The sequence below is a fragment of the Ornithorhynchus anatinus genome, chromosome 4 (genome assembly GCF_004115215.2).
Source record: "Ornithorhynchus anatinus isolate Pmale09 chromosome 4, mOrnAna1.pri.v4, whole genome shotgun sequence".
Taxonomy (NCBI): domain Eukaryota; kingdom Metazoa; phylum Chordata; class Mammalia; order Monotremata; family Ornithorhynchidae; genus Ornithorhynchus; species Ornithorhynchus anatinus.
In genome coordinates this window covers 101,116,201-101,135,816 of record NC_041731.1, presented here as the reverse complement: position 1 = coordinate 101,135,816, position 19,616 = coordinate 101,116,201, and the positions used below count along the sequence as shown (strand labels likewise).

The 19,616-nt window shown below is 41.3% G+C and overlaps 1 protein-coding gene across 1 annotated transcript in view; it reads right to left on the bottom strand.

Annotated features, from left to right (window-relative positions):
• Window positions 1–375: 375 nt before the first annotated feature.
• The window catches only part of SELENOF (selenoprotein F), a 41,965-nt gene continuing 22,724 nt past the window's right edge, over window positions 376–19,616 (bottom strand). Inside the window, exons 3-5 of the mRNA XM_003428410.5 lie at window positions 19,084–19,147; window positions 4,405–4,454; window positions 376–1,263 (exon numbers count right to left, since the gene is read on the bottom strand). Coding sequence (XP_003428458.3) covers window positions 1,132–1,263; window positions 4,405–4,454; window positions 19,084–19,147 — 246 coding nt within the window. The 3' untranslated portion in view covers window positions 376–1,131. The remainder of the gene's footprint in view (window positions 1,264–4,404; window positions 4,455–19,083; window positions 19,148–19,616) is intronic.

The following is a 19,616-nucleotide window of genomic DNA, read 5'->3' as shown; positions in this document are numbered from 1 at the left end:
TTTCCTCAACTGCAAAATAGGGATTCAAACCTGTTCTCTCTGCTTAAACTGTGAGATTCCTTAGTCTCCTTAGACTCCCCTTAGAAGATAATAATAATGTTGGTATTTGTTAAGTGCTTACTATGTGCAGAGCACTGTTCTAAGCGCTGGGGTAGATACAGGGTAATCAGCTTAGTGCTCGACACATAGGAAGCGCATGACAAATACCTTAAAATAAAAAATATACTGGTGTCCACTATATTCCTCTTTTCTAGGACTGAAGGGACGGCATACTCTGAGCTTTATTCAGCTTGAGGTAATGATGTTTAAGCTCTGTGTCTCACTAGATAGTCTTAGGAGTAACAGTTGTCTGGACTAATGAATGAATCAGATAAATTTTTTGTAAAACTTTTTAATTCCATTTCCGTTTAACAAATTGTTTTCTGGATCGCATCTGCAGAAGTAAAGCAAAACTGAGGAAATACACGAAACATCAGATATACACAAATCCATGATAGGTTTTCTGTGTAGTCGTCATTAATGCGCATTGTCTTCATGTTTCACAGTCATTCCAGATGCCCAATCCTAGAACGAAGCTACAATATTTTTTCTGAATGGCATATTCAATAGAAGCTACTATAAATAATATCTTTAATGAAAGGAGAACTGAGTAATATAAAAAAAAAACGGCAGCAGGCAATCTTTTTGAGGCCCAGAAAATCTCACTGGCTTGTGACTTTGAGCACAGCATATTACGCAAGGTGATCATCTACATGATTCATACGGCTGACTAGTTTTAAAAGGCTACTGCTTCTAAAGCTGGTGCAATTATAACAAATTTTAGCATTTTTAATGATTATCATAATTATCAATCAATTTTTTATTAAAGCATTTCACTACTGGCACCAACAAATTAAGGAGAATTATGATTAATTAAAAATTGGCTATTTGTTCAGCTTGCCATCTTGCTGGATCTCATGTGCAGAGCTGAACCTTCCACTTCTAATTCAATATATTAAATGCCTCAAATAAGGAATTCTAGAACTGAAAAAAGGAAGCAAGCATTGGAATGATGTGTTGAGGTCAAGATTGAGCTCCTATGGGAAGATGATAAAAATGGACCAAGCAATATAAGAGAATCATAAGCAAACTTTAGATGCGTTCTAGTTTTTCACTTAGGAATTCTTCCACGCTATCTGTGTTCCATTTCAAGATGCTCAGCTCTTCAGCAATGTTCCCACTCTCATCCAGCAGCTTTAGCACAGGGTCTGAACCACGAACATACTACAGAAGATAAATGAAAACACAGTTATTGTCAGGAAGCAAAGATACTAAACCGGTTCCCACACTACAACGAGGCAGCCTTAAAGCAGAATTATGATTCAGTTTTCTATTCAAATACACTGAACTTGCATTTGATTTCGTACACTGCAACTGACGAGAACATATGTGACAGACCGGAAACTCACTGTGGGCAAGGACGGTGTCTACCAACTCTGTTATACTGAACTCTCTCAAGCGTTTAGTACAGTGCTCTGTGCACATTTAAGTGCTTAACAAATGATTGATGGATTGAAGGTACCCCTACTCTCCAGTTACCCAAACAGCAAGAAGTTAGCAAACTTTTAGAACAAAACATACAGCCCAGATTGATTGTTTGAAAAGAGAGTCGGGTGATTAGACATTGAGGCCTACAATTTAAAAAGTATTAAAATTTTAATTTTCATTCATTCAGTCGTATTTATTGAGCGCTTACTGTGTGCAGAGCACTGTACTAGGGGCTTGGAAAGTATAATTCTAAAAACAAACCACCTTCACCATTAGTAATAAATAGGATTACAATTAAAACTAGTTTTAAATTTACTCAATTTAGGAATTTTAATGAAACCACTGATTGCCCTGATGAATATATTCTGTATTCTGGGTTTCACTGTAGCCATGACTGCTTATAACAACTAATTGCATCCCTAATTTGTTTAACAATTTGATGGCATTTTTATTTTTATATACCACCTACATCCAAATTACTCCTTTTAAACTTTGTTTACTTTTTACTTAGCGTGGCAGCTATCAACTTGCAAGATGAGCTAAAGGGTACTGTCAAGTGCATAGGAAGGGTCCAACGTACTGATTAAAGACAGCGTATCTCCTGAATGGCTTCTTTAATTTATATTTTGGATGACCTTGGAATTCTTGAAAATTGGCTGCCCACTTAACGGTATAAGATTTCCTAAAGTCTTACCCAGTGGGCCCCCAAAAGAAGGGGGAAAGTAATTTAATAGATCAAGTAGGTAATGCTGCTGTTCTCTAATTTGTAAGTGCAACCCCTGTCTTGGTTTCTTCTCATCTTGGTGAGACTCTCTTTGAAGTCAAGTGGAACTTGGCAGCCAAAGGGGATATATGAGTGATAACTGTGTGAGTTGAAACCCCAAACAAACTTTTAATCTAATTTTAATTAATTTAATGGATTAAATTTTAATCCAAAATTCAGATTAAAATTAAATCAATGAACTGCTCTTAACCCAGTTAAAGGAGGTCAGGAAAGAGAGAGCTGGGTAGATTATAGAACTGTTGCATGCACTTTGGGAAAACTGCTTGAATCTTTGGGCTATGGCAGTGATTCCAAGTTTTCGGATGGAAGTCCACTTCCACAGGGCACACTACAAGTTGGGAGGAGGAAGGGGAGGAAAAAAAGGAAGGGAGGAGGATAAAAGGGGTCCCAGCTGCCTCTCTAAATCTGTCCTTTGAGGCAGAAGCAAACCCTTTCAAAAACAGTAGAGGATATGTCTTAAAGGCCCAGGAGATAAAGAATAAAGGAGTTCCAGGGCTGGTTGGAGATTCTTAGCAGGGAAGGTTTTGAAAACTGTTGGGTTATAGCCCCCAACACATGCTGACTTCTACCCTGTGCCTCCTCGGGTGGGGGAAGGATCAATTATCTCAACTAGGTGGATGACCAAAATTCCATTTTGTATAATCGAACAAAACTGGGAAGCAACTGAAAGACTTGAAAGAATAGATAATCCCAGCAAATTTTGGCTCTCTGATCAGCCTTACAACCCCACTTGTCTCAACTATATATTCTTCCATGAATTTTTCTTGTATTGCTTTTCAGCCAATCACGCAGTGAGTCAGATGTATGAAACATTGTTTTTTCCAGTAGTTCAGTACCAATTGTACTTTCCAAGCGCTCAGTACAGTGCTCTGCACACAGTAGGTGCTCAATAAATACTACTGAATGACTGAGTGAATGAATTTGTATTCATAGTAACATATTTACTAGTAACAGTAATACAGTAAGAATAGTAACAGTATTTACTATTTATTAAGTGCGTGCTGTGGACAACACATATTAACTTTTGCTTTGGTAAATTTACTCGAGTAAATTTTTGGCTTCTGAATTCTTGAAAGGGTTGTTACATCTTCAAAAACATATGCAATTTATTACTCAGGAGTAACTGTTTCACAAAAGACTAGCAGCCTGCTTTATAAATGCTCTGTTGCCGGTCTGTTCTCCTAAGCAAAGTAATAATAATAATAGTAATGTTGGTATTTGTTAAGCACTTATTATGTGCAGAGCACTGTTCTAAGCGATACAGGGTAGATACAGGGTAATCAGGTTGTCCCACGTGAGGCTCACTGTCTTCATCCCCACATTACAGATGAGGGAACTGAGGCACAGAGAAGTTAAGTGACTTGCCCACAGTCAAACAGCTGACAAGTGGCAGAGCTGGGATTCGAGCCCATGACCTCTGATTCCCAAGCCCGGGCTCTTTCCACTGAGCCACGCTGCTTTCCTTCCCAAAGTACAAGTTGTGCAACAAATTCCTGATCTTAAGCCTGGATTTAAGTACTTCTCTCAGGTCACTTTTCCCAGATTGCCATCTAGGTATGCCTCATGGAGGAAGGGAAGAAGAATAGGGAGAACATTGGTAATATTTTAGTCAATCTGGAATATGAGGTTTAATTGACACATGCAACGTTTTCAATGCGAAAGATGAATTTGGTATATTTCCCTGGTTTGCTTAAACAGGTCAGTTGTACTTGTTTTCAATTACTGATGCTCTCTAGACAGGCTTTGACTCTCCACCAATGAATTAAGTAGGTATGTTAGCATTTAAATAGGTCTAGTTAAATTGCCTACCTTGAAGGGTGCCTCTTGGTTTCAGGAAAAATTAACAAAAACAACCTGGCTTGCTGTTTCAATAATTAGAAGCTTATGCTCTGCTTGGTAACTTTAGTCAATGCATTTTATTCCAGAAGTTAATAGGTGATGCATTCCAGCAAGAGATTTAGCATTTTACATGAGTACAGAAAAAGCTCCTAGCTTCCAAGGTTAGGGTGACACAGAAAACAAGTAGTGAAGACTGAGTGGGGGCTCTGTAGCAGCTAAAACAAATGGAAATAGGGATAAAAATCATCACTCACCTTGATTTGCAGTCCCCTGAAGAGTTTGGGTTTGTCACTCCTAACAAAAGCTAAAATTTGATAGAAGTGGAAAATGATTACATTAAAAAAAACCTACAGCTTAATAAAATGCCATTAAACTTTATATACTTTTGGATTATGCATTTTCCTAAGACCATATGACATGCCGCTACTCAATCAGATCCGTGATTCCCACAGCAGCCAGAGGATGCTTGAAGGAACAGGGAAATAATGATCATCCTCTGACATCTAACCCAGTGGGTGAGGGAGGCACCATCTAAATCCCTAACTTCCATTTTACATTCCTCATTCTCTCTCTAGTAACTTATTATGCAACTCTCTTACATTAAATTATCCAAACCCTTCATGAATCCTGGACAACATTTTCTGGTAACAAATCCCATATGCTTACCACCCGCTAAGAGAAAAAGCATTTCCTTTTGTTTATTTGGACACTACCCTCTGTGAGCTTAAATATGTGCTGCGGTATTTGGTGAACAACAATTTCAGGGTTTACTCTGTTCTAAAATTTTCGGTTTCTTTCAGGTTTAACCAGTATTCAAAAAAAATAAAAGAATTCAGGTATTAGAAACTGTGAAAACCCTCAGAATTCATATCCTAATTACAATGCAGTGTAAAAGACTTTAGAATCAGCAAGTGAACATTGGTGCTACAACACAGGACTCGGTAGGAAATATTTTAGTTTTTTTTTTTAAATTTAAATTAAACAAACAGCTTTAAGACTTGTTTTTAAGACCATCTGGAAAAGGATGAAGAACTTGTGAAGATGCCAGTCTTAGAGTTTATGCCTAAACAGTCCGTCCTAAAAGAGACTGGAAGGGGGAAGTAGCAGGAAGCTGTCAGAGTGAAGCCTGAAGTGGTGCAGGAAAGGGAAAACAAGGGGTGGCATTCTGCTGTCCCCCAGGGAACTCACGGAAAAGGACACAATTAAGTAGAGAAACTATTCACCCCCTGACAAGAGAGAGGACAATTAAGACACCTGTTTGGGGGTGGGGAGCAGGGTGGGGAGAGAGACAGGACGGTACCCCCTACAAAGAGGGCAGAGATTCCCTTTGTTGAAAGAAGGGCTCAGACTCTAATAGCCGAGAAACTGGATCCCCTTCCCTGAAGGTCTCAACCGGTACAATCTGCCTGCTCATTTTTAAGGGTTCCTGTCATGGGAAAATGGCATGGCTGGCAGTCAACAGGGGAGTCAGTGTCGGGTAATTGGGGCACAACTTAGGCTATTTTGGATGGTTGTTATGTGTGGAGTGGCTAGTTTTCTACAGTACTGATGAGTAGGGGAACAGGTTTTTGCCAGAACTAACAAAGACCTCGGATGTGCAGGGGGAGCATTTTTTTTGCATACTGAAGCCATGCTCGAAGCCTGATGCTGTGGAAAACTAGGGGGATTTAAAAGTGGAAAGAAAAAAGAAAAAACCCACACTAGCAAATAAAGCAGCTAATCACGAGGGATGACTGAGAAAGCAAAACGAATCGAGAAACTCATGACCATGCACTCTTGCCAGCTGGGAGATACTGGGAATCTTTCTGCTCCCACCATCTTTTTGGGCAAAAGGGCTGATTTTCTGGTCTATTATAGATAGTACGGAATGTGTGTCAACTCTGTTGTATTGCGCTCTTTCAAGCACTTAGTACAGTGCTCTGCACAGAGTAAGCACTCAATAAATACCACTGATCAGTTGATTGAGTGGTCTGTTTGTCTGAGCTCTAGAACCAGAACTAGGGAAGCAGTGGGGCCTAGAGGAAAGAGCATAGGCCTGGGAGTCAGAGGACTGGGATTCTAATCCTGGCTCTGCCTCTCGCCTCCTGTGTGACCTTGGACAAGTTACTCACCTTCTCCATGTCTCAGGTTCCTCATCTGTAAAATGGGTATTTAATCTTCTTCCCTCCGACTTAGGCGCTTACTGTGTCAGATACTGTATTAAGCGCTGAGGTAGGTTGGACACAGTCCCAGTCCTACAGGGCATTAACAGTCTAACAAGTATCACAAAAAAACCCCCACCCAACCCAAAACACCCCCAAGCTAGAGCAATCCTTAGGCCTCACCCTTTGCTAGCTCTTGGCCATGATTTCAGACAACTGGCCACTGGAAGATGATTCCCCAAGCTCTCAGCTACCCCGAGGTTGCCAGCAAACCTTCTCCTCATTCCCTGACCCAAAGATTTATTTACACCCAGAGAAAATGGTATTGGCAATCATCACCTGATGCCTGGTATTCTTATTGAGAATGAAACCGCTGCTGCTTCAATCAGTCAATCTTATTTATTACTTCCTATCTCATATTGGTGCAATGACTTAAATTTAGACCTCATGTGTTGACATTCCCTACTGCCGATCAGCCTGTCTGATGTAGGCACTGCTGCCATGGGTTTGTTTATCCAGATCCTTGTAAGACCTTTCTTTTTTGACATCAGTACTGGGATTTTAAGGGGCAGATGAGAAGTAGGGTGGACTAGTGGATAGAGTCCAGGCCTGGGAGTCAGAAAAACCTGGGTACTAATCCCGCCTCAGCCACTTGTCTGCTAGGTGACCTTGGGCAAGTCGCTTCAGTTCTCTGTGCCACCATTACCTCATCTGTAAAAAGGGAGGCCGAGGCCCACGAGGGATAGGGACTGCGTCCAACCTGATTAGCTTGTATCTACCCTAGCACTTAGTACAGCGTCTGGCATATAGTAAGCTTGAATGCCATAAAATAAAAATATGCACTTGAGGACTGTGGCAAGGCTTTGTTTATACATACTCCTAAGGTCAGTTAACTTATGTTCGTGGGCAAATTTGAGTGGGACCAAAATTTGAGAGGGCTGGTATGAGCTGGATTGTGTCCCCCGACCTCTCCAGAGAGTTATCTCATTGCATCTTCATGCACGCCAGCAGTTGCTCAAGAACAGGCAAGGAATGAGCGTCTAAACAAATTCTGCAAGAAATCATTTCTAGACTGACTGTCAAACAAAGCTCAAGAAAAACAAAGCAGAGCAGGGAAGCCAGCACCAAACCAAGAGACGGCCACTAGAACCAGCTCTCCCCCTCCTACCTTACCTGGCTGATTTCCTACTACAACCCAAACTGCACCCTCAGCTCCTCCTACTCGCTGTGCCTCGGTCTAATCCATTTCATGCCGACCCCTTGCCCACACTCTCCCTGTGACACGGAACTCCCTCTCCCTTCACATACAACAGACCACCACTCTTCCCACCTTCATGCCTTACTAAAATCACATGTCCTCCAAGAGGCCTTCCCCAGCTAAACCCTCTCATTTCCCCTACTCCTGCTCGCTATTACGTCATCTGTGCAGTTGGAACTGTAACAGTAATAATAATAACGGTATTTGTTAAGCACTATGCGACAAGCACTGTTCTCAGCGCTGAGCACCATTCTAAGCGATGTACCCCTTAACAACTTGATAGTCACCCTACCCTCAACCCCACTGAACACACGCGCACACACAGCTGTCCCTGTCCCAATCTCCCTAACACTGGGTTGCACTGGGCAGTTTTGCTGGCAATACACATTTATCTATCAGACTGGCACCACAAACTAAAAACCACTAGTAATAAGCCCTTGGCTAGCCTGATTTAGATGAGGCATTCAACTATTAAGATCCTTTCTCTAGTTTTTTTCTTCCAATCACAGTAAGCACCTCTTTCTTAAATAGGCCTGCTCAGATCCCCAGAGAACTGCTAAAAAGTAGAGCCTCTTCAGGGATAGAACCACCCGCTTGCCTAGGACTTCTGGTTTAGAATATCCTCCCGTCATCAGGATATCCATTTCAGCTGATTTACAATTAGTGGTGAAGGGCTCTGCTGGACCAAGAGGCCTTTCCCATAAGTCCTCATTTCCCCTACTCTTCCTTCCGCATTTCTCTTGCACTAGAATCTATGTCCTTCGTTCATCTCACCCTCAGCTCCACAGTACTTCTGTACGCATCCATAATTTATTTTAATGTCGGTCTCCTCCTCTAGGTCTGAAGCTCCCTGTGGGTAGGGAACACGTCTACTAACTCTGTTGTAGGCACAAACTACGAGAAAAGGAAAAACCTGAAATGATGAGGGGTAAAAAAATGAATTGAAGGAAAGACTTTACAGGACAAAGCAAAATACCCTGAAGAGCGAGATATGAGGCAAACAGGAGAGTAAAAATGAAAGAGAAGTTGGGGCGAAGACGAGCCAAGAGTTCCAAGGGAGTGCTATCAATTGAATCACCCATTCATACAGAGCCCTTGCTTTCCTGGTGTTCTACAGCTGTGAATACCTGCCTTCAAAATTTTCATATAGCAAAAAGAGAGGCCCAGAAAAAGTGTCTCATTAAGCCTTCCAGGACTCTCTTTCAGAGAGTTTATTGAGAAGGGCCAGGAATATTGGGAGGGGCATTATAAAGAACCACCCAGACTTGAAAATCTATCTCCTAAAGGCAACCGACTTGGCTACCTCCATTCTACTTACTGTAATTCTAATCTGCAGACTGATCAATGAGGTCAGTGCCAGAGACTCTTAAGAGAAGAAATGAATCAAATCACCTACTTCTGGAAAATGTTCACATATCAATTTTCTCCGGTTTCACGTCCCTTAATCAGGTGGCACTGCCAATGAGACTTAAATGCCGATCAAATACAGAATTGATAACAGACAGGATAAGACATTGACAACCGTTGTTCTTCCTGGAGAATACTGGGCGAAGGTCTGTTAAGGAGGTCAGTAAAGGCTCGAGTCTGCCACGATGGTCTGACAGGTTTTTCTGGCACTCCCTCGGTGAAACCTTACACTTAATGGCCCTCCAGGGCTTGCTAGGAAAAACAGAGCCTGAAAACGTAAGTCGGCAATATTTCTACTAAAATAGTGTTCTGACAAGTGGAAGATAATAAAACCTATAAAAATTGTACAGGAAAAGGTGAAACGATACGGGAGTTGGTTTCGATGACAGCCTGTGACCGTATTAAAAAACAGCCACACGATTCTACAGTGGCTTTAGGATTCAACTTGTTATATGAGCTCTCGGGGTTCTTAACAGGTGGGAATTCAAAGGAAGCTGACTTTATGAGCTGCTCAACAAATGTCGTGCCTACTAGTTAGTAGCTACTGAAAATCAAAGTTGATGAATGGGCTGCCCATAGTCCTGTGAAATTAACAAATACTGAAGTGGGAGGCAACGGGTCTGACAAGTGGTAATTCGGGGCAACGAAATCAAAATTTAACCAGCTGCCTATCGGATGGCCTGTTTAACAACTCTCCTACTGTGGTACGACGCTTACCACCTTTCTTCGTCGATAAGTGATTCATTCTAACAGAAAGCTACTACTGTCACTTACCTTAGTACAGTACTTTGCACTCAGAATGCGCTCAGTAAATACGACTAAATGAACGGATACCTCCCCCCTTCAATCTGGCTCTAAATCTTGCTGATTCCTCCATTCCAACATTTTACATACTTGCCAATCCTGCATACATACCACCATCACCCTGATACAAGATCTCATCCCCTCCTGACTACACTCTTGAAACTGGTCGGCTTTCTTGTCATCCTTCTCCAACTTCACCCCTCAGCCGATCAACCAATGGATCTGAGTGCTTATTATGTGCACGGCATTGTACTAAGCTCCTGGTACAACTCTAGCAACAGAGTTGATAGACACGATCCCTGCCCACAGAGAGCTTACAGTCTACAAGGGGAGACAGACAGCAGAAATAGAGAATAAGGCTATTTAAATAAGAACTATGGAGCTGCAGTAAGAATCAAAGAGCTTAAGGCAGCCATCTGCACAGTAGAAGCAGAGGGAATGGCAGATAGTGGGAAGGAGGGCTTATTCAGGGAAGGTCTCTTGGAGGAGATGAGATGTTAGCAGGGTTTTAGAGGAGGGGAGAGCAGAGGACTGTCGGATAAGATGGGGGAGGGACTTCCAGGATCGAAAGAGGTCGTGGGCAAGGAGTTGGTAGCGGGATAGGCGAGACCGAGGTATAGAGTAGGTTGCCTTAGAGGAGTGGACTGTGAGGGCTGGGTTGTAGTAAGAGATCAATGAAGTAAAGTAGGAGGGAGAGAGCTGTTTGAGTTCCCCAAGGCTATGATAAGGAGTTTCTGTTTGATGAGGAACCAAAGGGGTAATCACTGTAGATTTTGAAGGAATACGGAGATATGGATTGAATGCTTTTTCAGAAAAATTTATGTAGGTGACTGGATGAATGTGTGAAGTGATTTGAATGTGTGAGTGGGTGTGAAATTGGTGTGTGCGCACACACACATGGAGCTGTTTCCGTCCCAATCTCCTAACACTGGGTGATGCCGGGCAGTTCTGCTGGCAATACAATCTATTAGTTTGCCACCACAAACTAGAAACCTCTAGTAGTGGTTCCTTGGATAGCCTGACTCAGATGAGGCATTAAACTATCAAGATCCCTTCTGTAGTTGCCTTGTTTCGCTTACTCCCTTCTCCATCCTATGTCATCCTTTTACTCGGTTCTGTGTCCTTTATTCACCTCACGCTCAGCTCCCCAGTACTTACGTACATATCTGTAATTTATTTTAATGCCGGTCTCCCCCTCTAGAGTGCAAACTCCTTCTGGGTAGAGAACATGTTTACCAACTACTCGACAGTGCCCTAGTACAGAGCTCTACACAAGCAGGCGCTCAATAAACTGTGAGCATTGGGCAGGGATTGTTGCTATTAGTTGCCGAATTGTACGTTCCAAGTGCTTAGTACAGTGCTCTGCACATAGTAAGCGCTCAATAAATACTACTGAATGAACACGAGCGATTGATGTTTGTGTTTATGGGGCCTGATACTGTTCTTGCCTTTTTCTGTTTCACAATCTTTATGAAGCGTCTTCTCAAAAAGAACTACTCCTTTCCTCAATTGCAGTGGGCTAGGCAGAGGTATAGCATTACTTAAGGCTCTGTTTTTACTGTATAATTAAAATATTTCCTCTGTTCTATTTGCTTTTGGCTTCCCACTTTCAGCTCATTACAAAGCGACTATCTGCATACTCTACTGTTGTCCATTTTCCTCTTATGCCCATCCAGATCGGCTATGTTGAGCAAAGCTTCAATGTCTGGGAGACTGACGTCACTCGAGGGCTTTATTACTTCTGGTGGTTTGAGGTCAGTATGGCCTGTAACTGGTATTTATTAAATGCTTACTGTGTGCAGAGTATCGTACAAAGTGCTTGAGAGAGTACGTAGATGGAACCGCTCAAGGAGTCAGTTGTGGCATTTACTGGACTCCCGGTATCACAGCCCTGGCTTAGTGGAAAGAGCACGGGCTTGGGAGTCAGAGGTCATGGGTTCTAATCCCTGCCCTGCCACTTGTCAGCTGTGTGACTTTGGGCAAGTCACTTAACTTCTCTTTGCCTCAGTTACCTCATCTGTAAAATGAGGATTAAGACTGTGAGCCCCACGTGGGACAACCTGATTAACTTGTATCTACCCCAGTGCTTAGAACAGTGCTTGGCACATAGTAAGCTCTTAACAAATACCATCATTATCATTACAGTTCTGTGGACTTTTAGTTTGGTCTGGAAACTTATACCAAGCCAAGCCGCCACTGCACGCTGTCTGACAATCTCCCAAAGGATTTGCTTGACGTTTTCTACTTCCTTGAATGGCTCTGCACCATCAATGGAATTTAGTGATGGCCCCTGTCCCAGCTCCGTAGTTAGAACAAGGGCCATATTTCTTAGCATGTGAAAAGTTTCCTATACTTTGAAGGCCTCTTCTTCACTGACAGAAGAGAGTTGAGGAAAATCTTGTTGTTACCCTTTCTTGAGAATTCCCTCCTTCCATGTGATGAGGCTGTAGTCATCTTCCTTTCCAGAGATGCTGTGATAGCATGTACAGAATCCCTTCCACTTTGGCATTTCATCACCTGTTCTGCAGCTCCTCCCCCCTCCCTTCCCCTCCCCTCAGCACTGTACTCATCTGCTCAACTGTATATATTTTCATTACCCTCTTTATTTTGCTAATGAGATGTACATCACCTTGATTCTATTTATTTGCTATTGTTTTAATGAGATGTTCATCCCCTTGATTCTATTTATTGCTATTGTTCTTGTCTGTCCGTCTCCCCCGATTAGACTGTAAGCCCGTCAAAGGGCAGGGACTGTCTCTATCTGTTGCCGACTTGTTCATTCCAAGCGCTTAGTACAGTGCTCTGCACATAGTAAGCGCTCAATAAATACTAATGAATGAATGAACTTTTTTTAATGGTATTTGTTAACTGCTTACTATATGCCAGGCATCGTTCATTCATTCATTCATTCTACGCACCGGGGTAGATATAAGAGTCAGGTTGAATACACACTTCACATCCCACATGGAGCTCACAGACTTACTCCCCATTTTACAGATGAGGTGACTGAGGCCCAGAGAAGTTAACTGACTTGGCCAAAGTCACACAGCAGACAAGTGGCTGAGCGGGGATTAGAACCCAGGTCCTTCTGACTCCCAGGCCCGTGCTCTATCCACTAGTCCACGCCATATCTCCAGCTTGACTTGATGTCATGAGGCAGGTTTCTGCAAGCCTCAGTTTCATCTGAGTCATGAGTTAGGGCAAGCTGTTGTTGGTGAAGTAATTGCTTTTCTATAAGTAGACTTTTTATCTCTGAGTCATTTGGATGGATGTCTTTACAGTTACTTGATATACGGCAGCACAGAGAAATTCTCATTTGTTCCCTGAAAACACTGGAGACTGTAATGGGAATCTGGGTTCCAACAAGGCTGTGGAGCCAGCCATTACTGCACAGTTCCCTGCAGAAGTCTTTGTTCTCCAGAAGCTTGTCGTCTAGTTCTTGTGGTGGTCGGCAACAGCTTGAGACTGGACGTTCCCTACAGGACAGGGATTATATCTACCAATTTTACTACACTGTACTCTCCCAAGGGCCGAGTACAGTGTTCTGCACAAAGTGAGTGATCAATAAATACCACTGATCGATGGGCAGGCCACTTTTTGATATATTTGTTATGCGTTTACTACGTGCACTGTTCTGAGTGCTGGGATAGATACGAGGTACTCGGGTTGGACAATCCCTGTCCCACGTGGGGCTCACAGTCTTAATCCCCATTTTACAGAGGAGGTAACGGAGGCTCGGAGAAGAAGTGACTTGCCTAAAGTCACAGAGCAGACAGGCGTTCCATGATGACTGCTGCAATCTGCGGATGCCGGAAATCCCGGCATGGCACTAGGATAATGTCTGCGGAGGCGCCGCTGGTTAGATCACGGAAGCCTCCGGGAGGCTTTTGTTCTGTGCGGCAGGCAGATGGTGGCAGGGATTGCACGGTGGTCTCTGACCCATTCACTCAACAAAAGCACGCCACTCAATTCCATCTGGACCTGGGTTTTTCTTCCCATTGTGGGCACTGCTAGCTAGCATCGCCGGCACTGAAATCACGCAAAATAATAGATCTATCAGACGTTGGTACTCCTGAGATAAGTTTGTCTACCTTTCTGTACGAACACCCTTTTTCTTCATTGCGGTTTGTCACTGTGGGGGCATTCCTTGGCCAAGCACCCTACTGTTCTGGTCATGCCATTCCTTGTGGCATCCGCTTGAATTTGGGTCTTTGTATTTGTTATTGATATATTTATCCAATTTTTCTTCATCTTCTTTTAGCTATTTCAATTTATGCCTACGTGTCTTTCCCATTAGGTTATGGGAAAGATGTAGTGGATAGAGCATGGGCCTGGGAGCCAGAAGGTCATGGGTTCTAATCTCAGCTCCCCCACTTGACTGCTGTGTGGCCTTAGGCAAGTCACTTCACTTCTCTGTGTCTCAGTTACCACATCTGTAAAATGGGGATTGAGACTGTGAGCCCCTCGTGGGACAGGGACTCTGTTAACCCAATTTGCTTGTATCCACCTCAGCGCTTAGTACAGTGCCTGGCACACAGTAAGCGCTTAATAAATGCCACTATTAAAATACCATTATTAAAAGCGCTTCAAGAGCAAGGATCAGACCTTTAATTTTTGAATGTTCTAAGTACCAATATAAACAGTGCTCTACACATCGTAAGGGCTCAATACTCTTAGTAGTGACAACTGCTTAAAAAATCCAGAAGATTCAGATAAAACTTTTTTTAAAAAAATTACTTTGACAAGAATGCTTTAAAAAGTGTTTAAGGAAATGGGACAGAAATTTACTGCATTATGTGCTGTCTAGCAAAGACATACTGAAAGTTTAACGGAGAGTAAACACGCTGAAACAATCGATTTTGATTGGTAATCATTTTCTTTCGGTGACTGTTGGCTAAACATTCACTTACGGTACTGTTTTCATGCCGCTGCTGGGTTTCAGAAACTTTTAAAATTACAATGTACAATCACTATGCAATTGCTGAGATGAATACATTACTAATAATAGATGATATTAAATAATTTAAAAAGACAAAACTACCATCTAAATAAAAAAATTAAGATCTGCATCAGCAAGCATAAGATTGTACCTTTTAAAATTGTGGCTTGGAAATGTAAATCATCTTTAAATTACCCATATTAAAATAGATGTTGCCTTATAAAGCTAGCTTTTTTTTAAACTCTGAAAATCATCTTCTCTTTCATAGCTGGTTCTTGTTTGGAGCTCTATTATTAATACTTTTTCAGAAGACATTATTGAGTTAGCTATATGCTAATGGTATAACTGTTACTAAGACTGAATTAAGAACTAATGATTTTCAACAGATGGGAAAATTCCTTTTGAATATAATTAATGGTTTTGGATGCAATAATGATCTAATCCTTGCTATTCCCCTTTTGTAACCAAGCTTGCATTCACTAAATACTAAGAGAAGGAAACCCAAATTTGACAGTAGTTCTGAATTTGGACAGAAAAAAATTATTCTGCAGACGCTTGCCCCCTCTGCCCTTCCTCACTTCCCCTGCCCTTTTTTATTTTCAATCAATCAGCAGTATTTGCTGTCTCCTGAATGCAGAGCACTCCTCTAAGCACTTTGGAGAGGACCAATTTATTTCCCTCTTCTTTCCTAGGTTCTCTACACTCCCTCTCTTCCTTCTTCCCACTCCACCTTTCTAAAAATGATTTTTAAGTGTTTCTTGGGCCACGCACTCTACTGAGCACTGGGGTGGACACGAGCTAATAAGGTTGGACACAGTCCATGCCCCCCAAAGGGGTTCACAGTCTTCATCCCCATTTTCCAGGTGAGGTACGGAGGCCCGAAGAAGTTCAGTGACTTGCGGCAGAGCTGAGATTAGAACCCAAGTCCTTCTGACTCCCAGGCCTGTGTTCCTTCCATTAGGACACACTGTTTCCACCTTTCCTTTCCTCCGCAATCCGGCACCCCTCTGAAATACACCGTTAGCCCATCTTTTTTTTTTTTGGAGTCAATGTCCGAAACCATTTTCTAGTCAAAGGCCACCGTAACCTGTTCTCTACCCTGAAGAACTCTAGCAGTGAACTGCTCATTGACAGCCTCCTCCTCCCGGCCTTTCTCTTCCTCCAAGCTTCGTTTGGTCTGGATTATTGTTGAACCACCACGCGTTGGCTGGTTAACTTTGGGATGATAAAATGTGATGGGTTAATTAAGATGCTTGGACACTTGATGGGTTTAAATGTGTAAAAAAAAGTATATTGACGTCTGTAAAAATAGTGAAAAATATTAATATTGCATTTACTGGGTGTTAAGCACAGACAGGAATGACTCAGATACGGTTCCTGTTTTAGCTGAGTGGCAGGGCAGGCAGGTATCTCATTCCTGTTATTCCAGATGAGAGCACAACAAGCCAGTGGCTGATTTGCGATGAGAATCCAGGTGCCCCGCCTCCTACTCCATGCTCTTTCCACCAAGTCACACTGCCTTTTCACCTCCTATTCCCCCAGTCTAATACACTTTATCGTATATATCACGCATACTATATAATTATATTACAGCAAAGGTGCTCAGACTCCAGATATTTCAGTGCTTCTCCCAACCCCTTCGTCACCCCCAAAGGTGACCGATACCCATCATGATGCCTCCAACAAGTAGATCCCAGTAAAACCCCGCATTAGACCATCTTAATAAGAGAGGGCTCATATAATAGTCCACTGATTGTCAAATCATATAATGAGCATTATATGACGGAAAGACTTAGTCATGGATAAATAAAGCAAGATTGGTGCCGGCAGTTAAAGAAAGAATTAAGCATATTGGATAATCATCTAAAGGTTGTTGGTGATGCCAATGACTAACTTCCAAATCAATTTCCTCCTCTCTACCTTTTCCAACTTTATTTGGAAAATGGCCACAGCACTTAAGCACATATCTATAATTTATTTCAATGGTTGTCTCCCACTCCAGACTGTCAACTCCTTGTGGGTAGGGAATGCTTCTGACAACTCTACTGTATTCTCCCTAGCGCTTAATACAGTGCTCCGCACACAGTAAATCCTCAATAAATTCCACTGATTGATTGTAATGAAAATAATAATGATAATAATAGTATTTGTTAAGCACTTACTATGTGATAAGTATTGTTCTAATAGGGCAGATATAAGATAATCAGTTGGACACACTTCCTGTCCTATTGGGGCTCACAGGTAAGGAGTAGGATTAATCCCCATTTTATAGATGAGGAAACAGGTGCAGAGAAGGTAAGTGACTTGCCCAAGGTCACACAGCAGACAAGCGGTGGAGCCAGGATTAGATCCCAGATCCTCTGACTCCCAGGCCCGTGTTCCTTCCGCAAAGCCATGCTGCTTCTCTATAACATTGACCTTGGAGAATATTGATAATACTGCTATTTTCTTCAATTCAAATGAAAGAATCGAGGTACTTGGGCTAAATAACGATAAACTCCAGATATTTCTGTAGCAATGAAAAGACATATTGAGTTGTTTCAGAGATCCAACATATTTCATTGTTTAACTGCACTCTCCCAACCACTAGTATAGTGCTCTGCATATGGTAGGGGCTCCAAAATTCGACTGACTGAAAAGACAATTTGTCAATACTATTATTTTCCACACACAGAAATATCCGACTAGTCACACAAAGACTTCATTACCTAGTTTTAAAAACAATGATCAGGAAAATACCAAACAGTTCAATATTTTTTAGTCTAGAAAGAGATTACAAATACATTATTTAAAGAGGTCTTTAATAATAATAATAATAATGATAATGGAATTTGTTAAGCACTTACTGTGTGCCAAGCACTGTTCTAAGCACTGGGGTAGATACAAGGTAATCAGATTGTCCCAAATGGGGCTCATACTCTCAACCCCCATTTTATATATGAGGTAACTGAAGCACAGAGAAGTTAAGTGACTTGCCCAAAGTCACACAGCTGACAAGTGGCTGAGTCAGGATTAGAATCCATGACATCTGACTCCCAAGCCTCTGACTCTTTCCACTGAGCCACGCTGTTTCTCAAGCTACACTGCAAGGGTTCATCAGATTAAAAATGTGTGGATCATTCCAGAGTTCCAAATGAAATGGAGATGTATCACTTGGGTCACTTAGATTAGTGCAGACAAATCCAGAATAAAGACCTTCTCATTTGGCTGTTTAATAAACACAAGAATAAAAGAACGTAAAAGTAGAATTAGGGTAGCACTTCAGTATAAGCAGGCTGATATTTACAGCCATAAAATCATAGTTGCTTATGATGCTTTATCCAATCTGAGTGGTGACAATTAGCAGAATTTTATTCTAAAGAAATTGTCACTCAAGATTTTAATACATAATTCTGGGAAACTGACAACACAAAGGACCCAGAAATTCATTTTGTATTTTGTAAAATATGTACACATAAGTGTCCTGGCAGAGACCGAGAGAGTAAGGATTCAAACTCCAGTGTTTGACCAATGACAATATTAGGATACCTGTTCTCCCTCCTTTTAAGACTTTGAGCCCCATGCGGGACAGGGACTGTTTCTAACCTAAATAACTTGTACCAACCCAGCATTTAAACAGTGTTTGACACAGAGTAAGCGATACAATTAACAACTACCATTAAAATATTGAAAAAAAAAGTTACACAGTTTGGTAAAATGAAAAAAAAACCCCACATACTCAGCTTGGTTAAAAAAATAATAAGCTGTCTTTAAGGTTCAAACACTGATATTACTGATGCAAAATGTTTGGTGGTTAAAACCATGTTTGCCTGACAATTTCTTCTGTATTATGTGCCCATAAAGACTGTCCCTTTTTATATTTACTACCTGTACACATTCAAATGACACACCGAAACTTCTTAAGCCCAGAAACCTAAAGGCAGACATATAATCTTTCTTATATCTACCCCAAAGTTTAGTACAGTGAATGGCACATGATAAATGCTTAAATACCATTACTATTAACCAGTCACCCTGTTAATTGACTGGTTTCTTTTAAAGAGCTTTGATAAATTGATGTAAGTTACATTTTTCCTTCTACCTATTTTTTCCTCTGTGACATACTTAGTTATACTTCATTAGGGCTACTCAGTTTTTCTGACACTCGATCTACATCTGATATATCATCCCAATCAAGAAACTGTTCTGAAGAAATGTACATATCTGATCATTACTTCTCTATAATCAAGACTCTAAAAACTCTTTCATTATTTGGTATTTTTGTGCACTTCTGTAGTCCCTTTGTAAAAATGAACTTTAAAACCGTGTTTGAGTACATATATATTTTTAGACCATAGTTTGTATTTAATGTTTAACAAAATGGTTAAATTGTGATTTTACTTACCTTGGACTTGTGGGAACCTTCCTAATTTTCATCCACATACTTCAAGAATAGCTCCAGCATATAGCTATAAATGAGGAAAGAAAAAGGTTTTATTCAGTATAGACGTATTTCTTGAAAGGTGTACAAAAATGTTGCCCCAAAGCATAAACTGCATAAGTTTAGTGGAGATAAATACTGTCTCTGGGATGAGACTATTTTTCAGGGCACCGTTACTGCCCGTAATTGAAAGGGGTTAATCCGATAATATAAAATTTATCTGGTCACAATTTACAAGCCCTCACTGTCCCCTTTTTTATATACTTATCCCCACCTACTCTGTTTCCTTCCAGTGTAGGAGATTTTAAGGCAATAATTGATCAACAGAAGGAATGAAGAGAAAAAAGTACGATATAAAATTCAAAACGGCTTTAAAAAACCTTATGCCTATTCTTTGTTATGCTTATGTCTATTGGTTCTCTTCCTGAACCAATCGATATTAGTGCCTATGTGTAAAACATTTTATTAAGTGCTTAGGAGAGTACAAAAGAATCAGA